Consider the following 27,073-nt stretch of genomic DNA (forward strand, 5'->3'; position numbering starts at 1 on the left):
CATGTCACGGGCTTCTAGCCACCTTGGTTCTCTGGCTTCCACCCTGAACAGATGCACAGTGTGGGGAAGAGCAGAGAGGCAGGCACCCAGAGCCACGCTAATGGGTAGCTGGTAGGGAGGAAAGAGCAAGCCAGTGTCCACAGAAAGAATGTACAGGAGCAAATCACCCTATGGATTGTAGCATCCCAAGGGCTTCACATTCAGTCCATGAAAATCTAAAAATCAAATTCATGCAACAAAAGGCTTATATACATCTCCTCTTTTCTCTTTCTTTCTCCACCCCTCCCCCTGCCCCAGCACTGGGGATTGAGCCTAGTGACACTCTTGTACTGAGCTACATCCTTGGTCCTTTTGATTTTTTTTATTTTGAGGTTAAGTCTCACTAAGCTGCCCAGGCTGGCCCTGTGCTACAATCCTCCTGCCTCATCCTTCTGAGCAGTTGGGATTACAGGCTGTGCTTTGTTCCCTCCCTCTGGGATTCTGTTTCTTTGTCTTTTTCTTATTTTTCTTTTCTTTTTTTTGTGGTGCTGGGGATTGAACCCAGGGTCTTGTGCATGCGAGGCAAAACTGAGATATATCTCCAACCCCCCTGTTTCTTTGTTAAAGCATTATTTTTTGTTCCTCTTGTGTCCTGCTGAGGATGGAACCCCGGGACTCTAACATGCTCAACATGCAATTTGCTACTGAGCCATTTCCCAACCCATTGTGTTCCTTTTAATTTGGTTTTAATTCCAGGAATTAATTTTTCCTTTTATTCTAATTATTTTTTGTATTGTTATCTTATTTCTGAGTTTTTCTATTTCTGGTTCATTTTCTTTCATGTCTTGTGGTATTTTCTTTACTGTCTTTTAATTCATTTTGAAATACTAGTATGTTATATATGATTTTCATCCAATTCAAGGTCTTATCTAGAGGCATCTGTTCTCTGTTTGCAGAAATATTTTTATACTTATATATTTTTTTCATAGAATACTTTTATGGGATTCTAAACTTGATATTTTTCTGTTGCTCATTTATATGCACAATTAGCTTTCCTGAACGTTTTTTTTTTTTTTTTTTTTATGCTGGGGATTGAACTCGGGGGCACTCGACCACTGAGCCACATCCCCAGCCTTATTAGAGACAGGGTCTCACTGAGTTGCTTAGTGTCTCAACTTTGCTGAGGCTGGCTTTGAACTTGTGATCCTCCTGCCTCAGCCTCCTGAGTTGCTGGGATTATAGGCGTGTGCCACCTCACAGGGCTAGCTTTCCTGAACTTTTAAAAAGAAGGCCTGGGTCAGAATACTTTTTCTAGCTTTAAAGACTGCCCCCACACAGACTTTTTTTTTTTGGTCAAATGTTTAAAACCAGGCCAGCTTGCTTTCTGACATTTCTTTTTTTTTTTAGAGAGAGAGAGAATTTTATTTATTTTTTAGTTTTTTGGCGGACACAACATCTTTGTTTGCATGTGGTGCTGAGGATCGAACCCGGGCCGCACGCATGCCAGGCGAGCGTGCTACCGCTTGAGCCACATCCTCAGCCCCTATGACATTTCTTATTCTGTACCTGCCATCCCCACTTTATTTGGACCATCTCTTTTATATCTTTTCTCCTATCTTGCTTAATTTTGGTTCCAGCTTCAGAGGTTTCTTATCGGTACTGGAAGAGTCCTAGAACCTGGAGTGTGGGCCCTTCCATCTTACCTTAGGTTCCAGGCATTCACCTTGGGTTCACTGTTGAGCTGGCCAGAATCTCACAGCTCTACCTGCAGTTCTCAAGCTGGCCCCCTGTGCTGTCCAGTGAATTACAGATTGGCTGTTAGACTTCTTTTGCTCTTAAGTACATGACTTCTTTTGGGTCAGCCCATATAAAACAGATAATGATGTCACCATGCAGGTCTTACAGCTTTTGGTAGTTTTTTCCCATCCTCTTAAATGTTGGGATATATGGGGATACCTTGAAATTTGTCAGTGTTTTTTGTGGATTTGTTAAGAAACAGGGTCTTACTGTGTGGCCCAGGCTGGCTCTGTTCACTTGGACTCAAGTAATCCTGCCAGCTGGGAACACAGGCACACACCATCATGGCCAGATTGGTTGTTCTGTTCATTTATGGGGAGATGGAGATTAAAAATCTCTGCTGCCATACAGCTACCTTCTCAGAATTTTTCTCTGCAGTAACTTAAATACATTGCAATTTTTCATTTTTTCTTAAAGATTTGGAAGAATATTCTTTGAAACTATCTGGCTACAGGGTTTTTGTGATTAACTCTTTGAAAACTTTTCTCTATCTTTTATGATACATAAAAAATTATAGCCTCTTTTGGAGTCAAGTTTTGATTACTAATTATATATTCCTACAAAATTATTCACTTCCTCCAGGCCCTCAAGTTTATTAAAATTGAGCCAAGTAGATCTAATCTTTTTTATTTCCTCCATATTCATGGTTAGTGCTTCATTTTTATTCCTTATTTTGTGTCTGTTGTGTCCTTCTATATTTCTTTATGAATTAGTTAAGTTATTCTACTTTTCCCTGCAAAGAACCAACTCTTGAATTTACCAATTCTTATAATTTTTTGAGTTATTAGATTCTTAAGTCATTTTTTAAAAATTCTATATGTTCATTAATATAAACAAAACCTCTGAAAATTTCTTTTGACACTTGCTTTAGCTCTTCATCCTAAAATTTTTTTACTAATTTTTTTAATTTGTTGATAGACCTTTATTTTATTTATTTATATGTGGTGCTGAGAATCAAGCCCAGTGCCACACACGTGCTAGACAAGCGCTCTACCACTGAGCTACAACTCCAGCCTCTCCATCTAAATTTGATTTGCATTGTTTTCTGAGTATTTGGAAATTTTAGGTTTGATTTACTTTTTTACCAAGAATTTTTGGAGATTTAAAATTTCCCAGAAGGTCAGAATTATTACTTCTTTAGATTGTTTTTATTTTTTTGTAGTTGTAGATGGACAGAATGCCTTTGTTTTATTTTTAAAAATTTTTTTATGTGGTGCTGAGGATGAATCCAGCGCCTCATGCATGCTAGGCAAGCGCTCTGCCACGGAGCCACAGCCCAGCCCTACTGTTTTAGTTTTATTACTTTCATTTTTCATTTATGGAGCTTATCTATATGATCAAGTTTTAAATGTTCTGTGGGTCTTTGAAAAAGAAGGCATATTCTCTGCTTTATCAATGAGTCCTATACCTCCCCCTTTGTTCTCATGGGGAGTACCCCCCTTTGTTCTCGTGGGGAGTCCATTCTGCAGGGGCTCTCACAGGTGGTTTCAGTTTTATCTCACGTTTTCTGTGTTTTTGATTTTTGAATGCTGAGTTGCTTGAACAGGCTTCATTACTGATAGATCTTCATATGGATTATAATTTTTATCATTTTAAAGTATACTTCTGCATAGTTCTGTCATCAAAAGATCTGTTAGGATTTGTTTATGTGACCTTTTTTGCCTTTTTAAATTGTTCACTCTATAGTCCATTATTATGGTTTCACTTTTGTTTGTGTGCAGTGATAATTTATGAACTTTATTTTGTGTCTTGTGGGTTGCATTTTCACTAGAATATAAAATGTATACTTAATTTTTTCTCCTTCCCATTTAAGATTTCAATCGTTCACTGTACTATTGTGTAGATCTTTATTTCATTCAACTCAGTCCATCAGTTGTTAATATTTGTTTTCTGCTCCTGTCTACATGTATTTTGGGGAGAAGGTATTTGAAGGTAACTTGTAAGCATCATGATTATTTATTCCTATTTCTGCATGTATCTTTTGAAGATAAGAGCATTCTTCTACTCACCCACAGTATCAATATTATATTCAAGTACTTGAGCATTGATGTAACATTAATAAAGAGCTGATATTTGCATTTCCCCATTTGTATCAGTAATGTCCTTTGAGCCAGGCAAAGTAGTACATGCCTGTGATCCCAGCAACTCAGGAGGCTAAGGGAGGAGAATTGCAAATATGAGGCCAGCCTGAGCAACTAGGCAAAACCCTGTCTCAAAAAGGACTGGGGGCATAGCTCAGTGGTAAAACATCCTAGGGTTTGATCCTAAGTACCCCCAAAATAAAAATAATGTCTTTTGTAGTCTTTAACCTACTTCAGTCTTCTCATCTTTTTAAATGAAAAGTTCAAGTAGTTGTTTTTTAAAAAACATTGCTAGCATTTGAGTTTATTTGCTTCCTTATGGAAAGATGCAATTTCCTTTTGGAAGGATTCATCATATTTTCTCTCTATAATCCATTCATCTCTATTCATTTAGAAGCACATGGTATCAGTCCTGTTACTGGTCAAGTTAAGTATGATCACAGGGTTAGAAGGTATTCTTGATAGTTTTTACCTTATCTTTTGATTTCTTTCTATGAGCTATGACTAAATATATTTTCCTCCTACCCTTTTGTTTTTCTTAGTACTCTTATTTACTCTTTTTTTTTTGGCAGGGGGACCAGGGATTGAACTCAGGGCACTCTACCACTGAGCCCCATCCCCAGCCCTATTTTGTATTTTATTTAGAGACAGGGTCTCACTGTGTTGCTTAGCACCTCACTTTTGCTGAGACTGGCTTTGAACTCTCCATCCTCCTGCCTCAGCCTCCCAAGCCCGCTGGGATTACAGGTGTAAATTTACTGGCTTCTCCTATTGACTCTTAATACTCTTATTGACTTTAAGTATATCATAGCTTTGCCATAGAAGATCCAGAAGATAAAGTCACCTCTTTATGCTGCTCCTATCTTTTTTCCCTCATCTCTTCCACTTTTTCTTAATTACTTTTCTGTAAAAAAGAACAAAAGAATGTCTTTTGGTTCTGTAGCTTCAGTTGTGCGGGTGAGACCTACCTGAGGAGCAGGTGAGGATAGAGCAGTTGGGATGGGTGTGGGTGGAGGCTGGGGGAAAAGGGAAAGCAAGGGCAGTGGGCGTAAGAGGTATTGTCCCCTGACAGGCTTTGAGCCTGGCTTTGTACTGTTATAGCTTGTCATCTACCCCACTTTAAGATGTTGATTAATCACTGTTCCTGGAAATTCTTGGTTTTGACTCTTCTAGTCTTAAAATTATAGACCCAAATTTGATGGGTGGAGTGGTTTTCTCGGAGTAGAAGCAGCAGAGCACCTACTTGGGACCAGTGTCAAGCTGAAGACCACACCTGACTTCCCTTTCCTTTCCTTGATGTTCTCTCCATTTCTGGGTCTAAATGTACTTTGTATTTTCTTCAGGTCTCCCAGTTGCTGGGCAAACCTCAGAATTTGTTAACCAAGTGTTAGAGAAGACTGCAGAGGGCAACCCCACCGGAGGCCTTGTAGGACTAAGGATACCAACATCAAAAGTGTAATCAGCCTCGTTGGACCACTGGTCAGAAATGTCTGTTTTTGTCACATTATCCATTGTAAATTTCATTCTGTTTTGCATGTCAGTTAGCATTATGTAAACATTTATAATTAGGTTACATTGTTTTAAGAACTTGTAGCATAAGTGAAGCATGATCCAAAATACTTGATTATTGCATTTTCAGAGCGTAAACCATGGTTAATCGGCTACTGGCATTAGAATTGAAACACACGTGCAGAATGCAAACACCTGTAAGAGCAGAACATTGTGGAGGCAGGAGCGTGTTCATCTGATGCCCAGCGTGGTGCCAGGCTGTGCTCTGCACCACATAAAATATTGAGGAAGCATTTTTTAAGCAGTCCGTTAGATTGTTTTTAGAATTCTGCTTTTTGTTCTAATTTTCCACAACCATAAATCTCACTTGTACATGGCACACCCAGCACTCACACCAGTGTGCCATGTTAGATGTTCATTTTCAGAGCCCAACATGATATATATAATATATATAGATATATATATATATATATATACGTAAATATATACGTGTCTGTGCAAGTAAGAAAAAAAGCATATTCTTTGTGCCTTGTATTTTGGGTAAACTATAAAACTGGTAATATTTTGTATGATGAAAACCCTAATGAGGAAAAATAAGATATATAGATGGAAAAATTATGGGGTTTAAATGTTTTTTTTGTTCCAACTCTTTTTCAGATTTTTTGAATGTATATAGGACTATGTTGAAATGTAGATATATGCCACAGAGTCTGTGTATTGTATAAAAAACAAAACAAAAAAAATAACAAAAAAAAGATGGCTCTAGAAAAACTCATATTTCGGTACTTGACCGGAAGAAGACAAATACTTGCACATTATTGCGATTGTTTTATTTTTTGTACCAAAGACAAATGCAACTGATATGGCAAACTGCCAGTCTAAGTAAAGTTTTGCACAGCTTACATGATACTGTATGAATGTATGAAAAAAAGGAGAAAAAAAAAGAAAAAATTAAAAGGTCAGGGTTAGGGATCTTATTGAACTGTGAATTTTATTTCTGTTTGGGTCCAATTATCTACAGAAGGAGCATCCATACATACAAATGTTATTTTGCTGTTCCTCTAGTTCGCTTCCATAGTAGATAAGTTGGTGGCCATCTAGGTATCTGTAAGTCTTTTATTTCTGCACTTATTGTAGGAAATTTTAATATATTTCATTTTAGTAAGCTATTGATAAAATAGTTTTTGACTTTGAAAATTAAAGTTTATTTAGCTTATTGTAGTATACTTCCACCAAACAACCAAAATACAGATTATTTTTATTGTATTATGTATATATGTGTAAAGAAAGACAAAAGCTAAAAATATCTAATTCCTTAGTTGCCACTTTTCCAATTGATGTATTATTGTGCATGTAATATTTTCAAAGATCAACACAAGCTTAAAACAAACAAAAAAATTTATAGATTTTTATATTTTTGTACAGGTATTTTCAGACTAGCTTCTTCAGACTTACATGTGACTTATTCTTCTATCGTTTCTAGAATTGAGAAACATTAACATTTAGTTTTTAGGTGCTCTTTTTTGCTCACATAAAACGGCTTCACTAGTCAGTGTTTTAACTGTTCAAGCTTTACCTCTTGAAAAATCTCTTCTATCAAGGCAGCATTATACCCTTCCCCACAGATCTTTCCCTTCTGTCTCTCAGACTGTTCTATTCTCAAATTTTGCATTTGGAACTCTGAAAACTGGTGGCTTAAACACTATATTTAAAAGAAAAAACAAACATTTAGCAAAAAAAACCAAAAAACAAAAATAAATAAAAATAAAAAACCAAAAATTAAAAAAGCCTGAAAATTTCAGGCCTACCTACTGAAAAAGAATCGTTTTCTTCATTACCTGTAATAGACTATATTCCTTCATTTTACTTTGTCTCTCTGGTACATTTCCTTTTCTTCCACTCCCTCACCTTCCCCATTTGTAAGCTCTGGCACACGAGGGTTCCATTCTGCAACATACAGTGACAGCCTGCTCTGTTGCTTGCTCGCTTCTTTGACACCATGAAACATGAAGCTGGGAAAGACTGTCTGACACTTTAGCTGGACTGTGGTGCACAAGATTTTCCTGCGTTTGGTGAAAATGCACCTGGCTAGTGCGTTCACACAAAGCAGATGATGAACTCAAGTCTCATAGAATGTGAGTTCATCGTGTGGGGTTTTTCCTTTTAGGTGGGAGAAGGCAAAGCACAGGTTTGCAACTTGGAGGTATATGAAGTCTTGACAGTGTGTCTGGTAAATTGACCAGACATATTTTGTTCCAAAATATGGCAGTTTTACAGTCAGTGAAAATTGCTTCATGATAGCGATTTATCTGGCAAGGTTTATAAAATTGCCCCTTTCTAGCTGCTCTCTTAGGAATTCTGGTTTTTGATACTTTTTTCCTGTCTGCAAACCAGAATTTGATTTTTTGGTCTTGCATTTCAAAAAAAAAGAATAAAAAAAAAAGACTTTGAATCTGTTTAGTAGATTCCATATCCTTGCATTTCAGTGTTTTATATGTACTACTTAAGTTAAATAGTTAAAAGCTTTTAAATAGTTGAGCTTTTTAATGTTGACACTTTATTTTGTACCTATTTATATTTGTATGTATATCTTAGAAAAGCACTTTGTTAAAAAAAAAATTGCATTTTATATGATTCCTGCCATTTGCTGCTAAATCTGGGCTGGTCAGAATGCTGCAGCGATACTTGATCTAAATAAAAACCTGGCAGTAAAATGTAGAGTGAAAGTTAAATCCTCTTGCTGTTTTAACTTTATCATAAAGATGACATAGGCAAGCTGTGCAGCTTTACATTTTAACCAGGGGACTCTGTGGCATTTAAACCGTCTAGAAATGGTTGTACTTTAATGCCAGTAATAATCTGCTTCCTCTATTGTCATTAAAATATGTATGTTTAGTGTATCACACAAACCAATCTTATAAGGTAATGTAAAAACCCCAACAGTTGTACATGTTCTGTTTTTGAAAATTGTGGCGTGTATTTTTGGGTGAAGATCATTAGAGAAGATCTCTCTAAAGGTTTTCTGTGCTCATACATGGTATACAGATTGCTCATAATGAAGTCCAGAATCTTACTTTAAGTGAAGGCATTGTGAATTCACCTCAAATAAACCCATTGTTCCAAAAGCAATGATAAACGTTGACTCTAGTACTATTATGATTTTCAGAAAAAAACAAAAACAAAAACAACTTTCTTCCTAGTTTCAGATACACTGGATTCTTTACTGAATTTGTCTCCATGAAAGCATGCTGTCCAGTTGCTCTTGTTAAGATACTGTCTGCGTGTTGAGTTGGGTGCCACACCTCCTCAGTCAGTACGATTGCTTGTTCTGCTGCACCATGTAGGATTCTTGTCCTTTCCTCTGCCCTCCATGACAGATTATGATGTGGCTTTATATTGTGCCTTACTTGTACATTTACAACTCCATGTCTCCATTCCCTTCCACTTCCTAGACTTTTGACCTTTTTGGTAAGAGAATCTGAGCTGTTACAAAAGCATCATGAAGGATTTTCAGATGGGTATGGTTTCATATTCCCTCTCTTTATAGTTATTTTATATTTGTATGAAAGACCAGTTTTAAATGGTCTTTGAATAAGAGAGGGAAAGGGTAGCAGTAACTTCACTACATCCCCTTCCTCTGACTTTCATGGATTTCTCATACATCTTCTTTCTGATGCTTGACTTTATTTGCGTCTCAGCAATAGTCTGCATTTAGAGAAAGGTGTATTCAGTTCATCTGCTTTCATTTTTCCAGAACTTTTTAGGAGAAGAGTTCCCATTTTGTTTGTTTTATACAACAGATGACAAGTCTCTTTAAAAGAAACAGAAGAACAGTACTTTTGAAATACAATGCTGTTAGTTTGGATTTCTTTTTTTTTATATATAATATTCATACAGTTATATGATGTTTGCCTTCATTAATAAAGCTGTTAGTTTATTCACCAAAATGTCAAGAATGGATGTGCTTTTCTTTATTCCATACATTTAAAATATTTTAGCTGCTAAGATTTAGTTAACTTTGTAAGAAATGAATTCAAGTTGCCTTCAGCAGGAATTAATAAAAACTTACGTTCCCTGTCTATATTTTATATAGTCTTCCTAAAATTCTGTTCAAGTATTTTCTAGTTAATTGTGTAACAGAATGTCAGCATCTCTCCAAATCTTGAAACTTGAATTTTGAGAATGCATTGAATTATGCTTTCAGTGTTAAAGTAAAAGGTTTCAATTATCCTTCTGGTGAAGTCTATTGTGGAAAACATTTCCCATGGAACTGAGGCCATTTCCACAACTTTGCACAGAACTGCAGTCTTGTTCTTCCCTTGGATCATGACAAATAAGTCTCACACAGTGCCGTAATACTTGTGGATTCTTTTGTAATCTTTGTAATCTTAATAAGGGCATTATGAGAAGATGACTCCATGTTTTTTAATATTTCAAACACATTGGGATATAACAATGAATGTCAACCATAGGAGTGGTTGTTTTGTTTTAAGGAATCAGTGTGTCGGGGAAAGATGGTGAAAATGTACTACTGAGAGGAGCACTTCCACGGCAGGGGAGACTGTGTGTTGAAGCATGGTCCCCCTGCTGACCTGTACGCTGACGGAAATTGTAGGAAACACACCTAGGGACTGAACTATGCCAAATTGCCATTTTTGTTTAGAAAAGAGAGATTTGGAGTGGTCGCGAGGGAACAGAGCCTCACGATGACCTCCAGATAGTATTATGAAGACTTGGTTACTCATGAGCCCGGAGTGGGTATTCAGTGTGCCAAGTTTGGGTGGACCAGGCTGCCTCTTTCCTAGTGATGGAAACAGTGGTGTTGTGAGCTGTCCTGGGTGACAGGAGCGAGACCGGGTACTGAGTCTTGCCCTTCACCCTTTGTTTTTTTTTTTTTCAGAACCAAATAACAGAAACGTGTGTATGTGTGTACTGTATCTGCCTCTCCACCCACTGTTACGACACTGTAATCCGCTGCCTGCTTTTTGACCTTCTCTCCCCAGGATTTGTCTTGTAGCTTAGCATTTGTGGTCAACAGTAACACTAGGGCTACCAGCACAGAAGTCACAAGAGAAGAGTGGAAAGGCGAGAAGTCAAAGCATTCGTTTCTACACTGTGGCAACCTCTTTTGCATAGTTGCTTAGGATCCAGTTTGTAACGCTATCATGAATATTCTGTAGTTTTTGTTTATTTTTCCTGCCCACCCCACCACCACCTGGAGCTATGACACCTTTTATTGGATTCAGTCTTGTCTCTTGTCTGGAAAGAATTTTGTCTTACTGACGCATGAGCTGTTTAAAAACTATTCTATTCAATGTTGGTTAATAGTTGTGCAGTTTTTCATTTCAGACGAGAAGGCTGTGCCAAGGCTGCCCTTGCTTTCTGTCCCTTCCCACCCCTGGCACTTCCAGTCAGATACAGATTCATCAGTGTATGCAACACCCTTTGTAATTTAAAATAAAAAAAAAAAGATGAAAAGGTTTTGGATTGTTTGCCTCATATTTTTGTCCTTCGCTTCTCTCCTGCCTTTCCATTGCCTCCCAAGAGGACCATCCACTCCTCCACAGCCTATCCCAAAGCAGTTCCCAAGTGCAGAGAGCAGGGAACCACCTGCTACCTCTCTTGGTAGTGTACAAGGAGCGAAGTGATTTTTTTTTTTACACTTTAAACGGAGTTTTCAATATTTCAGTGATACTCAGATACGACATAGATTTATTGATATAAACATTTGTGTTCTTATAGTTTTAGGTCATAGTTTATACTTAATTAGTTTTGATTTGGGGGGCAAATGATTTCTCCAAAATATCCAGGGTCTCTCCTGGTTTAAACATTGGTGTTGGAGTGTTTAATTATTCTGATCTTTAGGCTAGGCCAGGCATGTACAGAAAGCCTAAAGCCACTAGCCAGAGTGTCGCCTCCATGGCAGCATGTGCTCCTGCAGCTGACAGACCCTAGGTAGTGTTTAACTTTGCCAGGAGTTGTGCAAGATACCAGGCTGTAGAGCGACTGAAGGGGCCTCCCAGAGCTCAGTCAGCCCAGGCGCAGGCCACATGCAAGGACCTCAGAGTTTTACCAGCGACTGGCAAGGGCACTAGGCTTCACACCAGTGAACATGTTAAGACTTGACATCCTGCTGTGATTGACAGGCTAGACCCTTTTACTTTAATTGAGTGACACTGAGGTCATCAGGAAGCAAAGTAGACAGGGCCTCCCGTGAACTGGTTCTTCCCCAGGACTTTTCTCTCAAGACCACCGTGCACAGGAGCCTCCTGGTGGTCCTGGAACATGAATTGGGTGAGCAGGTCAGAACAGGCCTTAGAAAACAATTTACTGTGGGTCACATCCAGTTAGGTAAGTCCTTTGGTAGTTCCTCCCCACTGAAGGTGAATTTGGAAGGAGGTGAGTTTGTTAGCTACAGTGCAGTGAATGATTTGAAAGAACAGGAAGTACACTTGCATCCCAGCTAGAAAGTGGAAAACAGGAAGGTCCTCCATGTCCTGAGGGGCGGGGTGGAAATCCTCCAACCCCTGCTAGGGAGCTCTGCTGCTGCTCTCAAGACCAGTGAGGCTGGGTGGGGGTCATGTCCATTTACAGAAGAGCGGGCACGACTCAGCCGAGCTGCGTGACAGCCCAGTCCTAGTCACTCAGGGACGATTCACACTGCTCTCTGTTGGACCAGGCCAAGTCACAGGCAATATTTGGAAAGATGTCTGTGTAGGAAGTAAGTAATGGGCTTAGACTCTGAAAATCAAAAGGAATTAAAGCCCAAACCTAGCAGATGTAGTAACCAAAAGCCAGTCTCGGGATCAGTGCATAAAGGTAAGAGGCAGAGCAAAGAGAGTTGGGAACAATCGGTGACGGGGTTTGCAGGTCACAAGATTGTGCACCTGCCCCTCAGTAATGACCTCCAACTCAAGGGCACAGGAGTGGGTCCCTTGGTGAGAAGGAAGTGTGTTGGGAGTGGAGGAAGGGGGGCTGTTTTCTCTAGCTGCTGTGTGGAGGTGCAGCCGAGGCCACTGATGGATGGCACAGAGCTGTCTCACCAGGAGCGTGGTGGGAGGGGCCGCGGACAGGGGCACCAGTGCTGGCTCTGGGTTTCTCCAACCTCCTCAAGAGGAAGCTGCCTTTTTTTTTTTTAATTTTTTATATGTACTTTTAGTTATCAGTGGGCCTTTATTTTGTTCATTTATTTATATGTGGTGCTGAGAATCAAACCGCGTGCCTCACACATGCTAGGCAAGTGCTCTACCACTGAGCTACAGCCCCAGCCCCTACCTTTCATTTTCAGTTAAAAATTTTTTATTAAGGCATTATGATCACCTGTGACTGTGGGGTGTGCTGTTATGTTTGTACGTGACACACAGCGACACAGTGTGTCCGTTCCGTCCCCAGCACCTCGCCTCCCGTTCCCTCCCTCTCAGCCCTCTTTCTCTGCTCTACTGGTCTTCCTTCTATTTTCATGAAATAGAAAATTTTAGTCTTAAGATATTATCAGGAATAAACAAAAAATATATAAAGACTAGATAAAGAAAAACACTACTGAGGATACAGAAGAAAACTTGAACTAACGGGAAGATATTCCAAGTTCTCGAACAGGAGCAATCAGAGCTATCAGCTCTAAATTACATTAAAAACGTCCTGCTCCTAGTAAAACACTAGTCACAGAGGGTTAAAAGACACGACGTTCACCCGAGGGAAATACAAGTTGGAAGATGTTGGAGGACAGGGATCAATGGGGTGTGTTATCCTAGTCAGATATTAAGAAGCCCATGAGTGGCCAGGCCAGTAAAGCAGATGAAAAGTCTGGAAATCGACTCCACCACATACTAGCATTCAGTTGGTGAGTGTGGCAGGACCACAGAGAGAGGACGGCTGCAGTCAGTGGTGTTGGAATCACTGGGCAGCCCAGAAAATGTGCAGTGACTCCATACCTCACTCCATAAGCCAATATATTTCAAAATGGATAAAGATCTAAATGTAAAATAGAAATAAAACCATAAAATCCCTAGAAGGCAATCCTTTAAAGCCCTGGGTGTGGGGAAGGCCTTTTCAACTTGGACCCCAAATCCAGGAGCCTTAAATGAAGACCAATCAAATTCTGTATAAAACAAAATCTTCTTTAAGAACAACAACAATAAAAACAATTTGAAATTCTAGAGAGCCCCCCAAATAAAAGATTCTCAACACATCTCTAATGATTGCTATATAAAGAGCTGCTAGAAACTAATATGAAAGACAAATGACCCGATACAAAATTGAGCAAAGCAAATACAGAAAGGAAAAGTTTTCAATATCATTTATGATAAAAGAAATGCAAAATAAATAAAGCCTGTTTTTTTTTTTTTTTTGGCCTAATCTGATGCGTGAAAAAAATCCACGTGTGTGGAAAGGCTATGGGAGACCAGCATTTGTACCACTTGTCTGGTGGGAGTGTAAATCAACATAACCCCCATGAAGAGTCATTTTGACAGGATTGGTCAGAATTTTAGAAAGGACATATCCTTGCACTGGGCAAGTCACTCTTCCTCTCTGTCCTATCTTTTAACCTTGTAGAGTTCTGAGAATTAAGAGATGATGTCAGTGAAGCCCTTAAGATAAAGTGTCTGTAACATTGATGTGATCCCATAGTACTGGTTAGTAATAGGGCAACAGCAACTAACAGGCATTGAGCTCTTAGTACTGCCACGTTATCTGTGTCTCATTTCTGTGAATTGTCTCATTCCACACAACAGCCTCCTGCTTCTGTATCAGATGTGGGTGAAGCAAACACTTAAAGGGAAGGTTCGCGGAGTCCCCTAGGAACGCAGATGGGCCAGCACATAGCCCTGCTTGTACCATTCTACCTATGGGGAAATTTCTTTCTTTTTTTTTTTTTTTTTTGGTGGTGCTAAGGATGGAAACCAGGGCCCAGGGCCTTGTACACATGTGCAGTACCAACCACCTCAGCCCTCCAGGGGCCATATTGGTTTTGTGTGTTTGAGTCCATCTCTGGGGAATTACCAGTTTCAAGGGTGGCTGTGAGGATTAAGAGAGATGAACATCTGTAGGCCCTCAGATCCTCAGAGTCTGTGGAGGCTGAGGGGACGTGAAAAGTAGATGGGGCAGGGGATGTGGCTCAGCGGCGGAGCACAGGAAGCTCCCGGCTAGCCTGGCAAGCCTTCCAAGGCCAGAGTCAAAGGAGCCTTCCGAGTCCAGGAAAGGGTGGGGTGAGGGGGTGGCTGAGGGCCTTGAGGCCAACTAGAAGCATGGACTGTTAATGATCAAATGCAGGCGCTACCACTTGTTGAAGGTTTGCTCTGACATTATCCCCATCAAAACCATTCCAGCCAGACAAATATAATATGATTACACAAGAAAGGGAACTGAAGGACTATAAGCACGTCCCAGTTCCATATTTTAGAAGCATCCCTTTGATAGAGATTGCATACGTTTAAAAAAAGTTAATCACAATTCATATAGTAGAAAATATGAAAAATACGAGGAAATTAAAAAAAAAAAACACAAAATGACACACCCCAACTGATACTTTTCTTATGTTTTTTCTTCTATGCAAAAAAAAATGTAGTCATTAGAAAGCCCGATAGGTAGAAGATGGACAGTGACCACCGTTAAGCATTCTTGAAATTCTCTTTCTTTTCCTCTCCGTTTTATTAGGGCCAAACCGAGAGGACCCGCGAGTGCTCCCGACTGTCAGACTGTCGCCTGTCGCTCGCCGCTCGCGGCGGTCTCTAGGGGGCGCTGCCCCGAGTCGGGAGGGAAGCAAAAGAAGGCGGTGCGAAAACGCGTTCGAACTTGGGCCCCGCTCCGGCCCGTAGCCGGCGTCTCCAACATGGCGGCCCCCCAAGATGTCCACGTCCGGATCTGTAACCAGGAGATCGTCAAGTTCGACCTGGAGGTGAAAGCGCTTATCCAGGTACTGTTCCCGGGCCCTGCCGGCCTCGCCCTCCCGCGGTGCCGAGCGCGGTCTTTTCCGGGCTCCCTCGCGTCCGCCCCACCCCCCGCGCGCCCGGCGGCGTCCCCGAGGGTGGCACCCGCCGCCTGGCGCAGACCGCCCGCACCTCGCTGTGGTCATGAATGGAGAAATCGAGTAAAGGGCCAGAGGCGGACCCAGGCAAAACCCGGACCCGGACCCGGACCCGGACGCGGAAAGTCCGGGGGGAGGCTCCAGCGAGCGCCTCCGCCCCGCCGGCAGAGGGTCCCCTGGGCTTCGCCGAGCCTTGGGAGGGTCGAGGCCGCTGTGCAGCGAGCCGCTCAGCGGAGGAGGCCGAGTGGGGTCTGCGGGTGCAGCAGGAAGAAACCGAGAGTCCAGACAAGCTGCTTCCCTTTGCTAGGAGCGCCTCCTGACAGTAGAGGTAGATTGCAGAGGTGGCGACCAGCTGTGGCTAAAAATGAAGGACAGCGGGTCTCCCCAGGCAGACCAGCCGCAGAACGATCCAGGCTGAGTGAACCACAGACAAGAGAAGAGGCTTGGTGCCAACGTTGGAATTTCCTGAACTTCACTTCTCCGATGTACAATCTACAGAAGGTCGGGGCCAATTCTGGAAAAAGAAACTGGGGATTGGATTAACACAAATGAGTGACCAGGGTCTGAGCGTGTGGTAGAATGTGTGCTCAGCATGTGCACGGCCGTTTGATCCGCAGCACCAGGAAAGAAAGAAAGAAAGAAAAAAAAATGACCCTTTTAAGCTCTCTGAATTGCCTGGACCCCCTTCTCCTTCTAGCGCTTGGGTTCTTGTGGTTGCTAACAAGAAAGAGTGGTTGTAACTAGATGTATTGCATTCTGACCGTGTTCCATCTGCTCCATTGAGTGCCTTACACAGATATATGGCCTTAGGACAGGTGCTGTGATAACGATATTGAGGTACAGAGAACTTAAGTAACTTTTAAAGATTGCACAGTCAGTTCTTACAGCCAGAATTTGCACATAATCTGGATCTAGAGTCTGCTCTGAAACCTGGCCCCAATGATTCTGAATTTATTTTCAGAAACAAATTCTAAATCTACCCTTAAACATGTCTGTAAACACTGTGACTTATAACAGATGGTTTGTAAAATCAGATCAAGTTAATCTTCTCATACTTTGCCAGGAATTTAAGCATTCTGGTTTTCAAGTTGGAAGGATCTAAAGTTACGGTATCACTTTTGGGTGCCCATTCTTGTTGGGCATGCAAGCTGCTTTAAGTCTTCATGCTGACTGGGTGATGCTTTGTCAAACTTAAGGGGCTAATAATTGGGTCAAAGCATAGTTATGATTCTATGTACTTGATATTTCTTTTTTATTTTGTGGTGTTGGTGATCAAATCCAGGGCCTTGCACATGCCAGGCAAGTGCCCTACTACTGAACTATACCCCTAGCCTGCTCTTATATTATTGGTTCAACATTAATCTAAAGAAGGATGAGGAAAATGCAAGAGATAATGGTTTTGCTTGTGTCACAAAAGTAAACAGCAAAGATCAGGATGAATTATAGTTAGGCCAACCTTAGTGGGCTGAGTCAGCTTTCTTGCTGTACAGATGACATGATTTCATTTTGTTGCCACGAGAAAGGCCCCTCATCTCTTCCATGTCTCCTAGGATATCCAAGACTGTTCTGGACCCTTAAGTGCACTTACCCAACTGAATACTAAAGTGAAAGAGAAATTTCAACAGCTACGGCACAGAATACAGGTGAGTGTGGCTGCAGAACTGAGATATGGAGAATGGGTCACAACAAAGAGAGCTGTGTCCCCTGTGTAGTCTCTGCTTAAAAGTTGTCCAGGTCCCTCAGACACTAGCTGGAATGGGTCATTACATTTGGACAGCGAGGGTGACCGCTAACCTCTCCCCAGTGAGGGAGCAGTGAGGAACTTGAATGCCAGCTGGAAATTTTGAACTTGAAGACCCTAAGATCACTTCAACTATTTTCTTTTGTCTACTGCTCTCTCTGGCCAACTCATTCTCCACCTCAGTCTGTCAACTGCTTTTCTTGCATGTGTCTTCCTGTTTATGGAGACATGGGTCACATTAGTATGCCTGCGTTCAGCAATGGGCTAGGTATCTCTCCAAGCACACCAGGGCGTGAGAAGGAGCTGTTGGAGTAGTGGAGCCTCTCCACTGCCTGCCCAGCAAGTGTGAGAGGGGTAGCAGGGTCTGCCCATCTCTGGTGACTCTAGAGGCACTTGGTCTTGCTCCCTGTGGTAAAGACTTGTGCCTCGAGTGTGATGTCACCCGGAAGCCAGCCAGCAGCTTTGTTGGTGCTCAGCAGATGAAGATAGTCTGTTCCAAAGCTGCAGAAACACTGGCCTGTTGGGTCACAGGGCAATAGGATGTTGTGTCCTACGTGTGGCCTTCCTGGGGAGTCTTAAGTTCAATTCTGAAAATACTCAGTTTTTCCCGTAGAGTTAACTTTAGAATTTTAGCAGTCACTCTACCTAGCTCACATCTCTTTGTCTCTATCTCTGGCACTTATAATCATCTTAATTTTTGAAAGATTGTTACTTTCATGGTTTATGTTTGTGTGCGTATGAGCAGAAATAAGTTGCTCAGTTATACCTCTTATTTGTTTCTGTCCCCCACCCCTCACACAGGTACCCATTTTCATTTTTTACTTATGTATCTTTCCAGAATTTCTCTACTCAAATATTTAAAAAGACAAATGTAATTTCTTACTTATTTTCCATTTCTCATTTAAAAGTTAGCCTAATTATAACACCACTTTTGTAAACTTACAGTATGTATTGGAGGACTTTTTACAGCAGAAATTAAAGAGCTTCCTTGGTCTTTTTGTATAACTATGATTTGTTTTGGCCTCTTCTCTATCAAGGAGGATTGATTTGGATTGTTTCCACTTTTTTTTTTTTTTTTTTTTTTTTGCTTTCAAAAGCTAATTTATTGCCTAAAAGGCTTTCTTCAGCTAATCCCCTACACCCTCTACCTTCAATACAAGTATTTCCTTGTTCTATTTAAGTATTTACATGCTTACCTGATGTTTATTTTCTTCACTAATTTATGTAAATTGCCTCACTAATATATTTACATATTTACTGTGCTCCTTGTCCCCATTAGCTCCTCAGCACAGGTATGTCTGCATCTGTCAAGGGGACAGGCTCATACCCAGTGAATGAATAACCCCACCGCAATTCTAATCTACATTCCTGCACATGTACATGTTCTCTTCATGCCTGGAATTATATAAGAGATTTCTGTTGGTTTGATGTTTTTAGCTCTTATGTGATTGTCTTTTTTGTGCATTTGCAACAAAATTGTGATACTAGAAGAGAAATGGCCATATATTCTCAAAATACACTGTTCTACAGGTAGTCGGTATTGACTGTAAATGTCTTGGTTCTCAACCTGGAATTTGAGAATTACTCTACCCCCTTGCTTTTCTCCAGAACTGATGCTGGTTCTCTGTGACTGAACTCCAGGCAGCTTTTCATGAGGAAATCATACATTGCTCCCTCCTGTCCTCCATGTCTCCTCTCCCTGTGCCTCCATTCTTCCATTCAGTAATTCAGTGCCTACTACATGCCAGGCACGAGGGATAAAGGTAGCGAACAACAGTAGATACAGTTCTGCCTTCGGTTTTCAGCCTACTAAGGGAATTTTAAACAAACAGTTATGCAAACATCTGATGACATTTGCAAAAATTTTCCAATTCACAATTTTCTCTGCGTTAGCTGGTATTTGGGGAAATAAATTGGAAGTAATTTCTGAGCTATTGAAATGGTGGATACATAGCTTGTTCCAAATTAGCACATGCAAATAAGCATGTAAATAAATAAATTAGTATACAAATAAGCTAACACAGAGGTTTTAGATGAATAGCTGGATTGAAACTGGAACTTGTTTCAATTTGTAAACAAAAAAGTGTGACTTGAGACTTGAGGTGCAGAGACAGCTTTAATTACTGTGTGCTGAAGTCACGGGGGTCTGATAGGCTGTTTGCTGTTCAAGTCTGCAGCTCCTACGCAGGCTGGAGTGTGCTGGTATTGGTTTCCAGGCCATGAGCCTCACCTTCTGCAGACCTTACTGTGAGGCTGTGGCCTGGCCCCGGGCTGATCCCTCTAGAGGCTTTCTGCTTCTGCTGGTCTCCTGAGATTATCAAACCTAGGCGTGCTTTCTATTATTTTCTTTAAATTTGAACCCCAGATCAATGTGAGAGCAGCTTCTCTAATTATAAATACCCAGCGAAGTCTTGCTTTTTGTTGCTTTTTTGTTTTTGCATCTCTATCCAGAACCCCAGAGTGCCCCCACTGTGTCTCTGTTTTCACTCTGTTGATGGATAGACCTCTTTGCTGAGGGTGTGGCCTTTCATGGGTCCTGGATTTGTGATGTTTTCAGTTCCAAATCTCAGCCTTAGATGGCCTGAATCTTCATTTTTCTGTCCCTACATGAGCTTTCAAACTCTCAAACTCTTCGTAACCATTCTCTGATGAACTAGGGACAGTAGCCGAGAGAGAGCATTTGGAAACATGTGGCCGTTTGATCTTCTCATGATGGCTAAGTGTGGGGTCAGTGGCTTTCCATGTCAGGCATGCCCTGGTCATAGGGTGGCAGCTCCCACATCCTTGCCGGCTGAGCACTCTGGCTTGAGATTACTACTCACTTTTGGGCCCTGGGGATTTTCCTTACTTCTTGCAGACTGGGCTGTAAACTTGCAGACTGGGCTGTAAGGATATACGTTACCTATCCTTCCTGGATGTTCTGTTTTAAAGGGGGGCTTCAAGTGCCCTTATGCACCTTTGCTAGAAATAGAAATGCTCTTCTGTTTTCATATCGGCTTTCAAAACTGTTTAACACAGAGCTGTTTTCTCCTTGAAGGAACTTGAGCAGTCAGCTAAGGAGCAAGACAAAGAGTCGGAGAAGCAGCTTCTACTGCAGGAAGTGGAGAATCACAAAAAGCAGATGCTCAGGTAGCAGGGCCTGGCCTCATGCCAGCGCCTCTGGGTCCCTTGCTTCCATGAAGCTTAGGGGAGTATTTGCCTAATAAACCCAGGCTCATTGAGTGGTTTGCACAGGGCCGAGGGTGCTCTCCAGCAGTGATTCTGCAGTGGAGTGGGCAGGGGAGCTGTGCATAGTTCACACACAGGAGCACATTTAACAACATGCTGTATTTTATATTTTTGAAACAAAACAAAACCCATGATTAGTTTTATAATACAGGGTCAATTTTATCTAAGAGTAATTGGTACTAGGAAAACTCCAGTGGAAGTGAACCTACTTGAGGGAACAAAATTTTAGATAATGTTATCTAAAAAAATGTCACACTAAAGATGTAAATGAGCTTCTGTTATGTCCAACAAAATGGAATTTTAATCCATCTGTGTGCCCATCCTGACTATAAAACCACAGCTATGTGCTACTTACTTTTTAAAAACATTATAACCTTTGTTCCTGTGTGTGTTTATGTATTTATGTGGTGCTGGGCATGAACTCAGGGCCTCATGCGAAGGAGGCAAGCACTCTACCCAACTACACCCTAGCCCTGAGCTATTTCTTGATTTGAATTGAGGGGGGAATAACTTTTCCAACCGGGTGATCTGAAAACACGAAGCTCTACCTTTCCCTTCACATTTGGCTTATGTGGGGTCATTTCGAAGGGTAAGGGTGGTTGCTGCGGAGATTCTGCGGGCTCCAGGAGCTTTCCCAGTCCCTGGTCTTGGGGCGCTCTCACCTGAAGCCCTGCTGTGTCTGTGTTCCTGGGGGTTTTCTCTGAGGCCCTCCTCCTTGGCTTTGCTTCTGAGTCATCTTCCAGCAGCATCCTTGCTGGCCACTGGCCGCTGGCCGAAGCTGCGTGCCCTCGGGGAGGCGCTGACTGGTGGACGGGGTGGGTGGAGCAGTGTCTGGGGCTTTCGTGTTAGTGACTGCTTCGTGTTAGGATACTTTTGCTTTCCTGTTCCACCACGTATACTCCCATCTCAACCTGGAATAGAGAGGAGCCTTGTGTCAAGTTCAGCAAGCTGCTCCAGACACGGTCAGCTCAGGACAGGCTTGAGCTGCAAATGGCCATGCATGATGTGGAGCTGGCTGGCATAGACGTGGAGGTGAGAAAGCAGTGCCTGAGTACGTATTGGTGGCTGCTGTGGTGGGGACAGTACTTGAGCGGGCTTGGATAGCCACGCTTGTCACACTGTGCAGTGAGTATCTGTTCACCTGTCCTCACCCAGTATATTGTGAGCCCCGGAAGGGCAGGCACTGTGCCCCCTGGTTGCTGCACACCGGGCCTTGGAGAACTCTCTTGCAAATTCTTTGAAGATACAGTTGATTCTTTTAAGATGGCAAGTGTGAAGTGGCATGGCAGGTACTGCACAGCATCAGAGAGCCCTTGGGAGACCTTTGGCGTTTAGGTGTTATTAGAAACCACCTGAGTTCATGTGCTCTGCTTTGGTTTTGAATATTTCCAGGGATTAGTACAGTTGCTGTGAGCTGGTGCATGAGTTCCTGAGCATGGGTTTCATCCCCAGAGGGGTACAGTTAACTTTTATTTTTTTATGTTTTTTTGCAGTGCTGGGGATTGAACCCAGGGCCTTGGGTATGCTGGGCAAGTGCTCTGCCACTAAGCTGTATCCCAGCCCCTCAGTTAGCTTTTTTATGGTCTGTCAGCTGTATTGCTATATCTTAGGGAGCTGTTCACCAAATTGGAGTTGTAACCACAAAGTAGATTAGATAAAGAATGTAAATAAATCATGTCAATAAGGCCCCTGCCGATACAGTGTATTTGTACTGCTCTTGAGTGATCTGTAAAGAACTGCAGATCTTGGAGAAATACTGACAAAGGTGGTGCATTTGGTCTTTTTCCTTCTATAACAACACACATTCACTGAGCAGCTAAGGGGTCAGAAACGGTTCTTCCAGTGATGGGAAGGGGCCTAGTGGGTTGGGGCTCTCAAGGAATGGCCGCACCAAGACACACACAGCAGACCTCTAATGCCTTAGAGGTCACTTGACAGAATGGGGCCTTTTGTGCCCAGCTAAGGGGTTGGATGCCACCCTGCAGTCTGGAGGTGTCATGGGGCTGTAAACTGTGCCTGCAGGGAGAGTGGCAATGATAGGACATCCTGGAGACAGCTTCTGGGGTCCAGAGGAGAGCTGTTAGGACCTGAGCTACGTCAGTTGCCAGGGCAACTGAGGGGCAGGGATGGGCGCCACGGGCTACGCTTGGAAGGATGGACTGCTGTGACAGCTGGCTGATAGCCGGGGGAGTTGACGGAAACTCAGATGGGACCCTTCTTCTTTCAGCAACCAGACCTCCTGGAGGAAAGCCAACCTCACCTGCAAAATTGCAATTGACAACCTAGAGAAGGCAGAGCTTCTCCAGGGAGGAGACCCCCTAAGGCAAAGGTAACCTGCCTTTTGTCTTTCTGGGCTCAGATAACAGGTAACAGTTGGCCTGCTGTCCAACCCTCTGTGGGACAACATTCGTGCTTAATGTTATTATATTTTTAAAGTATGAAAGAAGTGTATGCTTATTGGTAGTAAATGAGTAAAATAAAGAAAAATGCCACTTACAGAATGAGCATAGCTGCGATCTCGTTGTCCATAAACATTTGGCACATTGCCTCCCCTGTTACTTTTCCTTTCATGTCTTTTACAAAGTCAAAATTGTACTATATATAAATTTAGCATCCTACACTTCTGCATTTTGAACTGTGGCACAAAGACTCAGTTATTTTTTTAAACAATGCACAAAGCATCACTTTAACGTGCCCAGAATGCCATCGTTTAGCCAGTTCCTGCTTGCATATGTCCCCGAGTCTGGTTTTTCGGTGCGGTGAGCGGCACACCTTAGAATGAAAGGCTTTATCCACGTTTTGGGTGGTTCCTTGGGAGGCATCCCAGGCATGAGATTGCCGCGTCAAGGATGAACGTGTCTAACGTGCTCTGTAGACAGCGTCACTGATTCCGTCCCTGTCGCGCTGTCACAGTCTGCACAAGCCCCGTCTCTACACACACCCTAGCTGGTGACCAGTCATTTAAAATGCCAGCTAATGTGATAGACGAAGAATTGGGGCCTCGTTTGAACATGGGGCTTTCTTGAGGGCGGTTTAGTTGACATTCCTTCCCCTCCTCTGGGCTTTTAGGAAAACCACCAAAGAGAGCCTGGCGCAGACATCGAGCGCCATCACGGAGAGCCTCATGGGCATCAGCAGGGTGATGTCGCAGCAGGTGCAGCAGAGTGAGGAGGCCATGCAGACTTTAGGTGAGCCCACCCTGGGCGGGAGTCTTCTCCCAGGGCCCCCAGCTCCAGGGCGGCTGCCCCCCCCCCACTTTTGCCCAGGGCTCCTTCGCCTCTGCCCACCTGAAGCTTCCTGGCTTGTGTGGCATCTTGCTCGTGAGGTGAGGTGACATCTCGGGCCTGTCCAGAGTAGGGCACACTGCTCCTGCCTCTCCTGTCTGTGCCTGCAGGTGTGCCACAGACAGCCCCCCGCAGCATTTCCAGTAGAGCATTCCTAGGGCCTCAGGGATTCCTGCCCTCCCCTGGGGACTGTGTGCCAGCAGTCGGAGGCAGGAGGCCTGTCGTCTAGTTTTCAGTGAGTGCTCTGGGGTCCTGTGTGACCAGGCAGGTTGGGAATCACGACTGCTGTCGAGACGCCCAGACTGCTACAGCTGTGCTCCTGAGCATTATTTACTGTGAGCTCCTTTTCCCAGGACCAGTCAGAGGCTGCTGAACTTAGAAGAGTCACAGTAGGCGGAAGTAGAGAGCATGGTAGTGTGCAGCCCTGACCGCCCCCTGGCTCCAGCCGGTCTATCTGTCATTTTCAAAATGCTCTGTTTCCTCTGATGATTCATTTTTTAGCTTAATTTTGTGAAAAGGTAAAATACATAACGTGGTTAAAGGAAAGATGCTGTCCATGTGCTGCCTGGTAGAAACATAATGGGAGCCACGCATGTGACTTTGAATTTTCTGGTAGATATGTTATAAACAGTAAAAAGAAATGTGAAGTTAATTTGAATGATATATTTCATTTAAGCCATTATATGTAAAATATTCCCATTTCATCAGGCAGTTAGTAGTAAAATTATTGAAATAGTCACTGCTCAGTGTCCCTGTGTGGTTCAGAAACCACACAGATGTCAGGATCTGAGGGTGCTCAAGTCCCTCATGTAAAATGGCACAGTATTTGCATACAACCTACCCACATGCTCCTGTGGACCTTAAGGTACCTCTGGATGATTTACAATACCTGTGTAATAGGTATTACACAGTGGGAATGCTGTGTAATAGTCGGCACGCTGTGTCCTTCAGGGGAATAGGACAAGAAAAAAATTTCTACATGTTTATTACGGATACATTTTTTTCCCACACGTCCATCCTGAGGTTGGTGGAATCCAGGGGGGTGGAGCCTGAGGAGGTGGCGGAGGCCTGTGTTGTACGCTGTCCCCTCCTGCTGTCTTGAGACCACGTGTGTATTTTATACCTCCAGATCTCTCAGTTTGCATTCGTCATATCTTACATGGTCAGGAGTCATAGAGTGTGTTGCGGCTGCTTATTGTCAGTGCAAAAGGTGCCCAACTAAGTAGAACAAAAAGAAAATACAACAGACCACTGTCCCGAGAGGTCAGAGACCCCTGACCTTCATCCCTCTGGTTCCCTCCCCAGAGCCCACCTGGGCTTCCATTTTCTTTTACATCCGGGGTCCTCCAGGCTGTGAACACAAGCAAATGAACATCCTCAATGCCCCTTCCTGCGCAAGCGGAGTGGCTGTCACCCTTAGCTCCTGCCTTCACGATCAACGCTTGTTCAGTGGATGTTCTGAGGACACTTTACTGGGCTTTGTAGGTGAAGCTGGCCAGGCAGGCCTTCTTCTCTGAGTGTCAGGCCCATAGTCTGCACTCAGAAGGATTCCTGACTTGGCACAGTGAACCCTTAAGGGACACGGACCTCTTGGGAGTCACCCAGGTGGAGCATAGGTGTTAGTTACATCTTTAAAGCTGAAGCCAGTGTCCAGGACTGAAGGGCTGGTACATGGGATGACTCTTGCCAGGGCCCAGGCGGTCCTTGCCTTTGTGTGGATTGCAAAGAGCGCATCTGACCTCAGGTGTCCTGGGGGAGCCACAGCTCACAGGTGGAAGTACCGGTGCCCCCAGCCCATGAGCTGACCTAGCCTGTCTACTTTGGAGAGCTGAGTTTGGTACCTGGGTGGCCCACCTGCCTCCCTTCTCCTTGCTAGTGTCCCTCTTCCATACTCCTGAGCCAACCCCATCAGCTGGCTGGACCTTGGGAGGAGCCTCCCTGTCCGGGCCGTTCTCTGCTCCCAACGCAGTGTGCCTTCTTGGCAGCCAGCAGCAGCAAGCTCCTGGCCACACGTGCAGAGGGTCTCTGAGTCAGGCCCTCCCTCTTCTTTTTCAGTCAATTCTTCGCGGACCATCCTGGACGCAAACGAGGAATTCAAGTCCATGTCCGGGACCATCCAGCTGGGCCGGAAGCTCATCACGAAATACAACCGCCGCGAGCTGACTGACAAGCTGCTCATCTTCCTGGCGCTGGCCCTCTTTCTCGCCACAGTCCTCTACATCGTGAAGAAGCGCCTCTTTCCATTTCTCTAACATCCGGGAGCGGCCAGCTTGGTTCTCCTCAGGCCCCTGTCTCAGGAGCCATCCAGCCCGAGCTCCGGCCAGGCTGCCAAACTGAGCCAGTCCCCATCTGCTCCGGTTGCTCAGCAGGTCAGGGAGGAGACTCAGCCCCCAGCTTTTCTGCAGGTGACTGGTGTGTAAAGGGCAGGCAGAGCAATGGGCTGCTTGTGTGACACAGGGACTCCGAGGGCACTGGGCAGTTGAGCACTGTGGGTGGCTGCCACAGGGGCACCAGCTCCAGATGCCCTGCCCCCCTGGAAGCTTAGTGCCCAGTCTGGTGGGGGGATGAGAGAAGAGATGGAAGAAGGGTGACACAAACTCCCGGTCATTCCTTGAATAAACCAGCCTGTATTCAGTAGACGCGGTGTGTCTGTTTCTCAGAATTCGCTCTGGGATCCCTGTGCCTCTTCTTGTCTTGGTTTCTCAGACATGAATTTAAACAGTCTGTCCATTTGTTCAGTAAAGCCTTGTTAGGCAGCCAAGGCACCATGTCCCAGACGCTGCGGGTGGTTGCCGAGGTTTGGAGGCCAGCACGCTCCTCCCTCAAGCAGCAGAGTGTCTGTCGGGAGGGGCCTCGCTCCAGCGAGGTGACTCAGGCCAATGTCTGACAGTGCAGAGGGAGAGGCTTTCTGACCACAGCAGCTTGGCGAGTCCAGCACTGGGCAGTGACTGTGGGGCCAGCTGACCCCTTTCTGAGGTCCAGACCAAGTGGAAGCAAGGAGAGGGAAGCCAAGGAAAGCTGAGGCCCACTTGGACCTGAGTTCTGCCAAGGCCGGGGGCAGGGCCCGGGCCTGGCCAGTCCTGGAGGTGTCAGTGTCTTCTTGAGCTATAGGCCTGCTTGACCTCACACTTGAAGTCCCCCTCCCCACTGCCCCAGAGGACCTGGAAGGGGTGATGTGGAGGAAGAAGGGTCAGTGGAAAGAACATGGATTTTGGACCTTGGTTGAAGCACTGGGCTTGGAGTCTGGAGCTCTAGATTGGTGCTAATACACGACCCAGAGTGGGTTACCCATTTGTAGAGTGGGGGTGATTGTTGGTGTCAAGTTCAGAGTCAAATTGAGAATCAGAGGACAGTGTGAAGAAGCAGATGCAGCCCCTGGCCAGGCTTCCTGAATGCTGCCATCCCCGGGGCTCTGGGCCCTGAAATGTCC

General features: G+C 43.7%; 2 protein-coding genes across 5 annotated transcripts in view; both read left to right on the top strand.

Annotated features, from left to right (window-relative positions):
* Positions 1-9,313, top strand: part of Crebrf (CREB3 regulatory factor) — a 49,561-nt gene extending 40,248 nt beyond the window's left edge. For all 3 annotated transcript variants that reach the window (XM_046421360.2, XM_046421361.2, XM_046421362.2), the window contains one exon: positions 5,201-9,313. In XM_046421360.2, coding sequence (XP_046277316.1) covers positions 5,201-5,316 — 116 coding nt within the window. In that variant the 3' untranslated portion in view covers positions 5,317-9,313. The remainder of the gene's footprint in view (positions 1-5,200) is intronic.
* A 5,812-nt stretch (positions 9,314-15,125) lies between these two features.
* On the top strand, positions 15,126-26,280 carry Bnip1 (BCL2 interacting protein 1). Of its 2 annotated transcripts, none has more exons than XM_046421385.2 (6): positions 15,126-15,279; positions 16,941-17,033; positions 20,169-20,260; positions 22,587-22,688; positions 23,429-23,547; positions 25,699-26,280. In XM_046421385.2, exons 1-6 carry the CDS (start codon positions 15,196-15,198, stop codon positions 25,893-25,895), a joined length of 687 nt encoding a protein of 228 aa, XP_046277341.1. In that variant the 5' UTR covers positions 15,126-15,195; the 3' UTR covers positions 25,896-26,280. The 2 variants fall into 2 exon arrangements, with proteins under 2 accessions (XP_046277341.1, XP_046277342.1); XM_046421386.2 differs by lacking the exon at positions 15,126-15,279 and adding an exon at positions 15,437-15,891.
* The last annotated feature ends 793 nt before the right edge of the window (positions 26,281-27,073 follow it).

Source organism: Marmota monax, unplaced genomic scaffold (genome assembly GCF_021218885.2).
Source record: "Marmota monax isolate L192 unplaced genomic scaffold, Marmota_monax_Labrador192_F-V1.1 WCK01_AAM20220418_F8-fsc00084, whole genome shotgun sequence".
In the NCBI taxonomy this organism is placed as follows: domain Eukaryota; kingdom Metazoa; phylum Chordata; class Mammalia; order Rodentia; family Sciuridae; genus Marmota; species Marmota monax.

Excerpts from the sequence above, each read along its gene's own strand:
- Bnip1 (XM_046421385.2), top strand. The coding sequence starts at position 15,196 with ATGGCGGCCCCCCAAGATGTCCACGTCCGGATCTGTAACCAGGAGATC. Across the intron at positions 20,261-22,586 it reads CACAAAAAGCAGATGCTCAG|CAACCAGACCTCCTGGAGGA; the intron begins GTAGCAGGGCCT and ends TTCTTCTTTCAG. Across the intron at positions 23,548-25,698 it reads GGAGGCCATGCAGACTTTAG|TCAATTCTTCGCGGACCATC; the intron begins GTGAGCCCACCC and ends CTTCTTTTTCAG.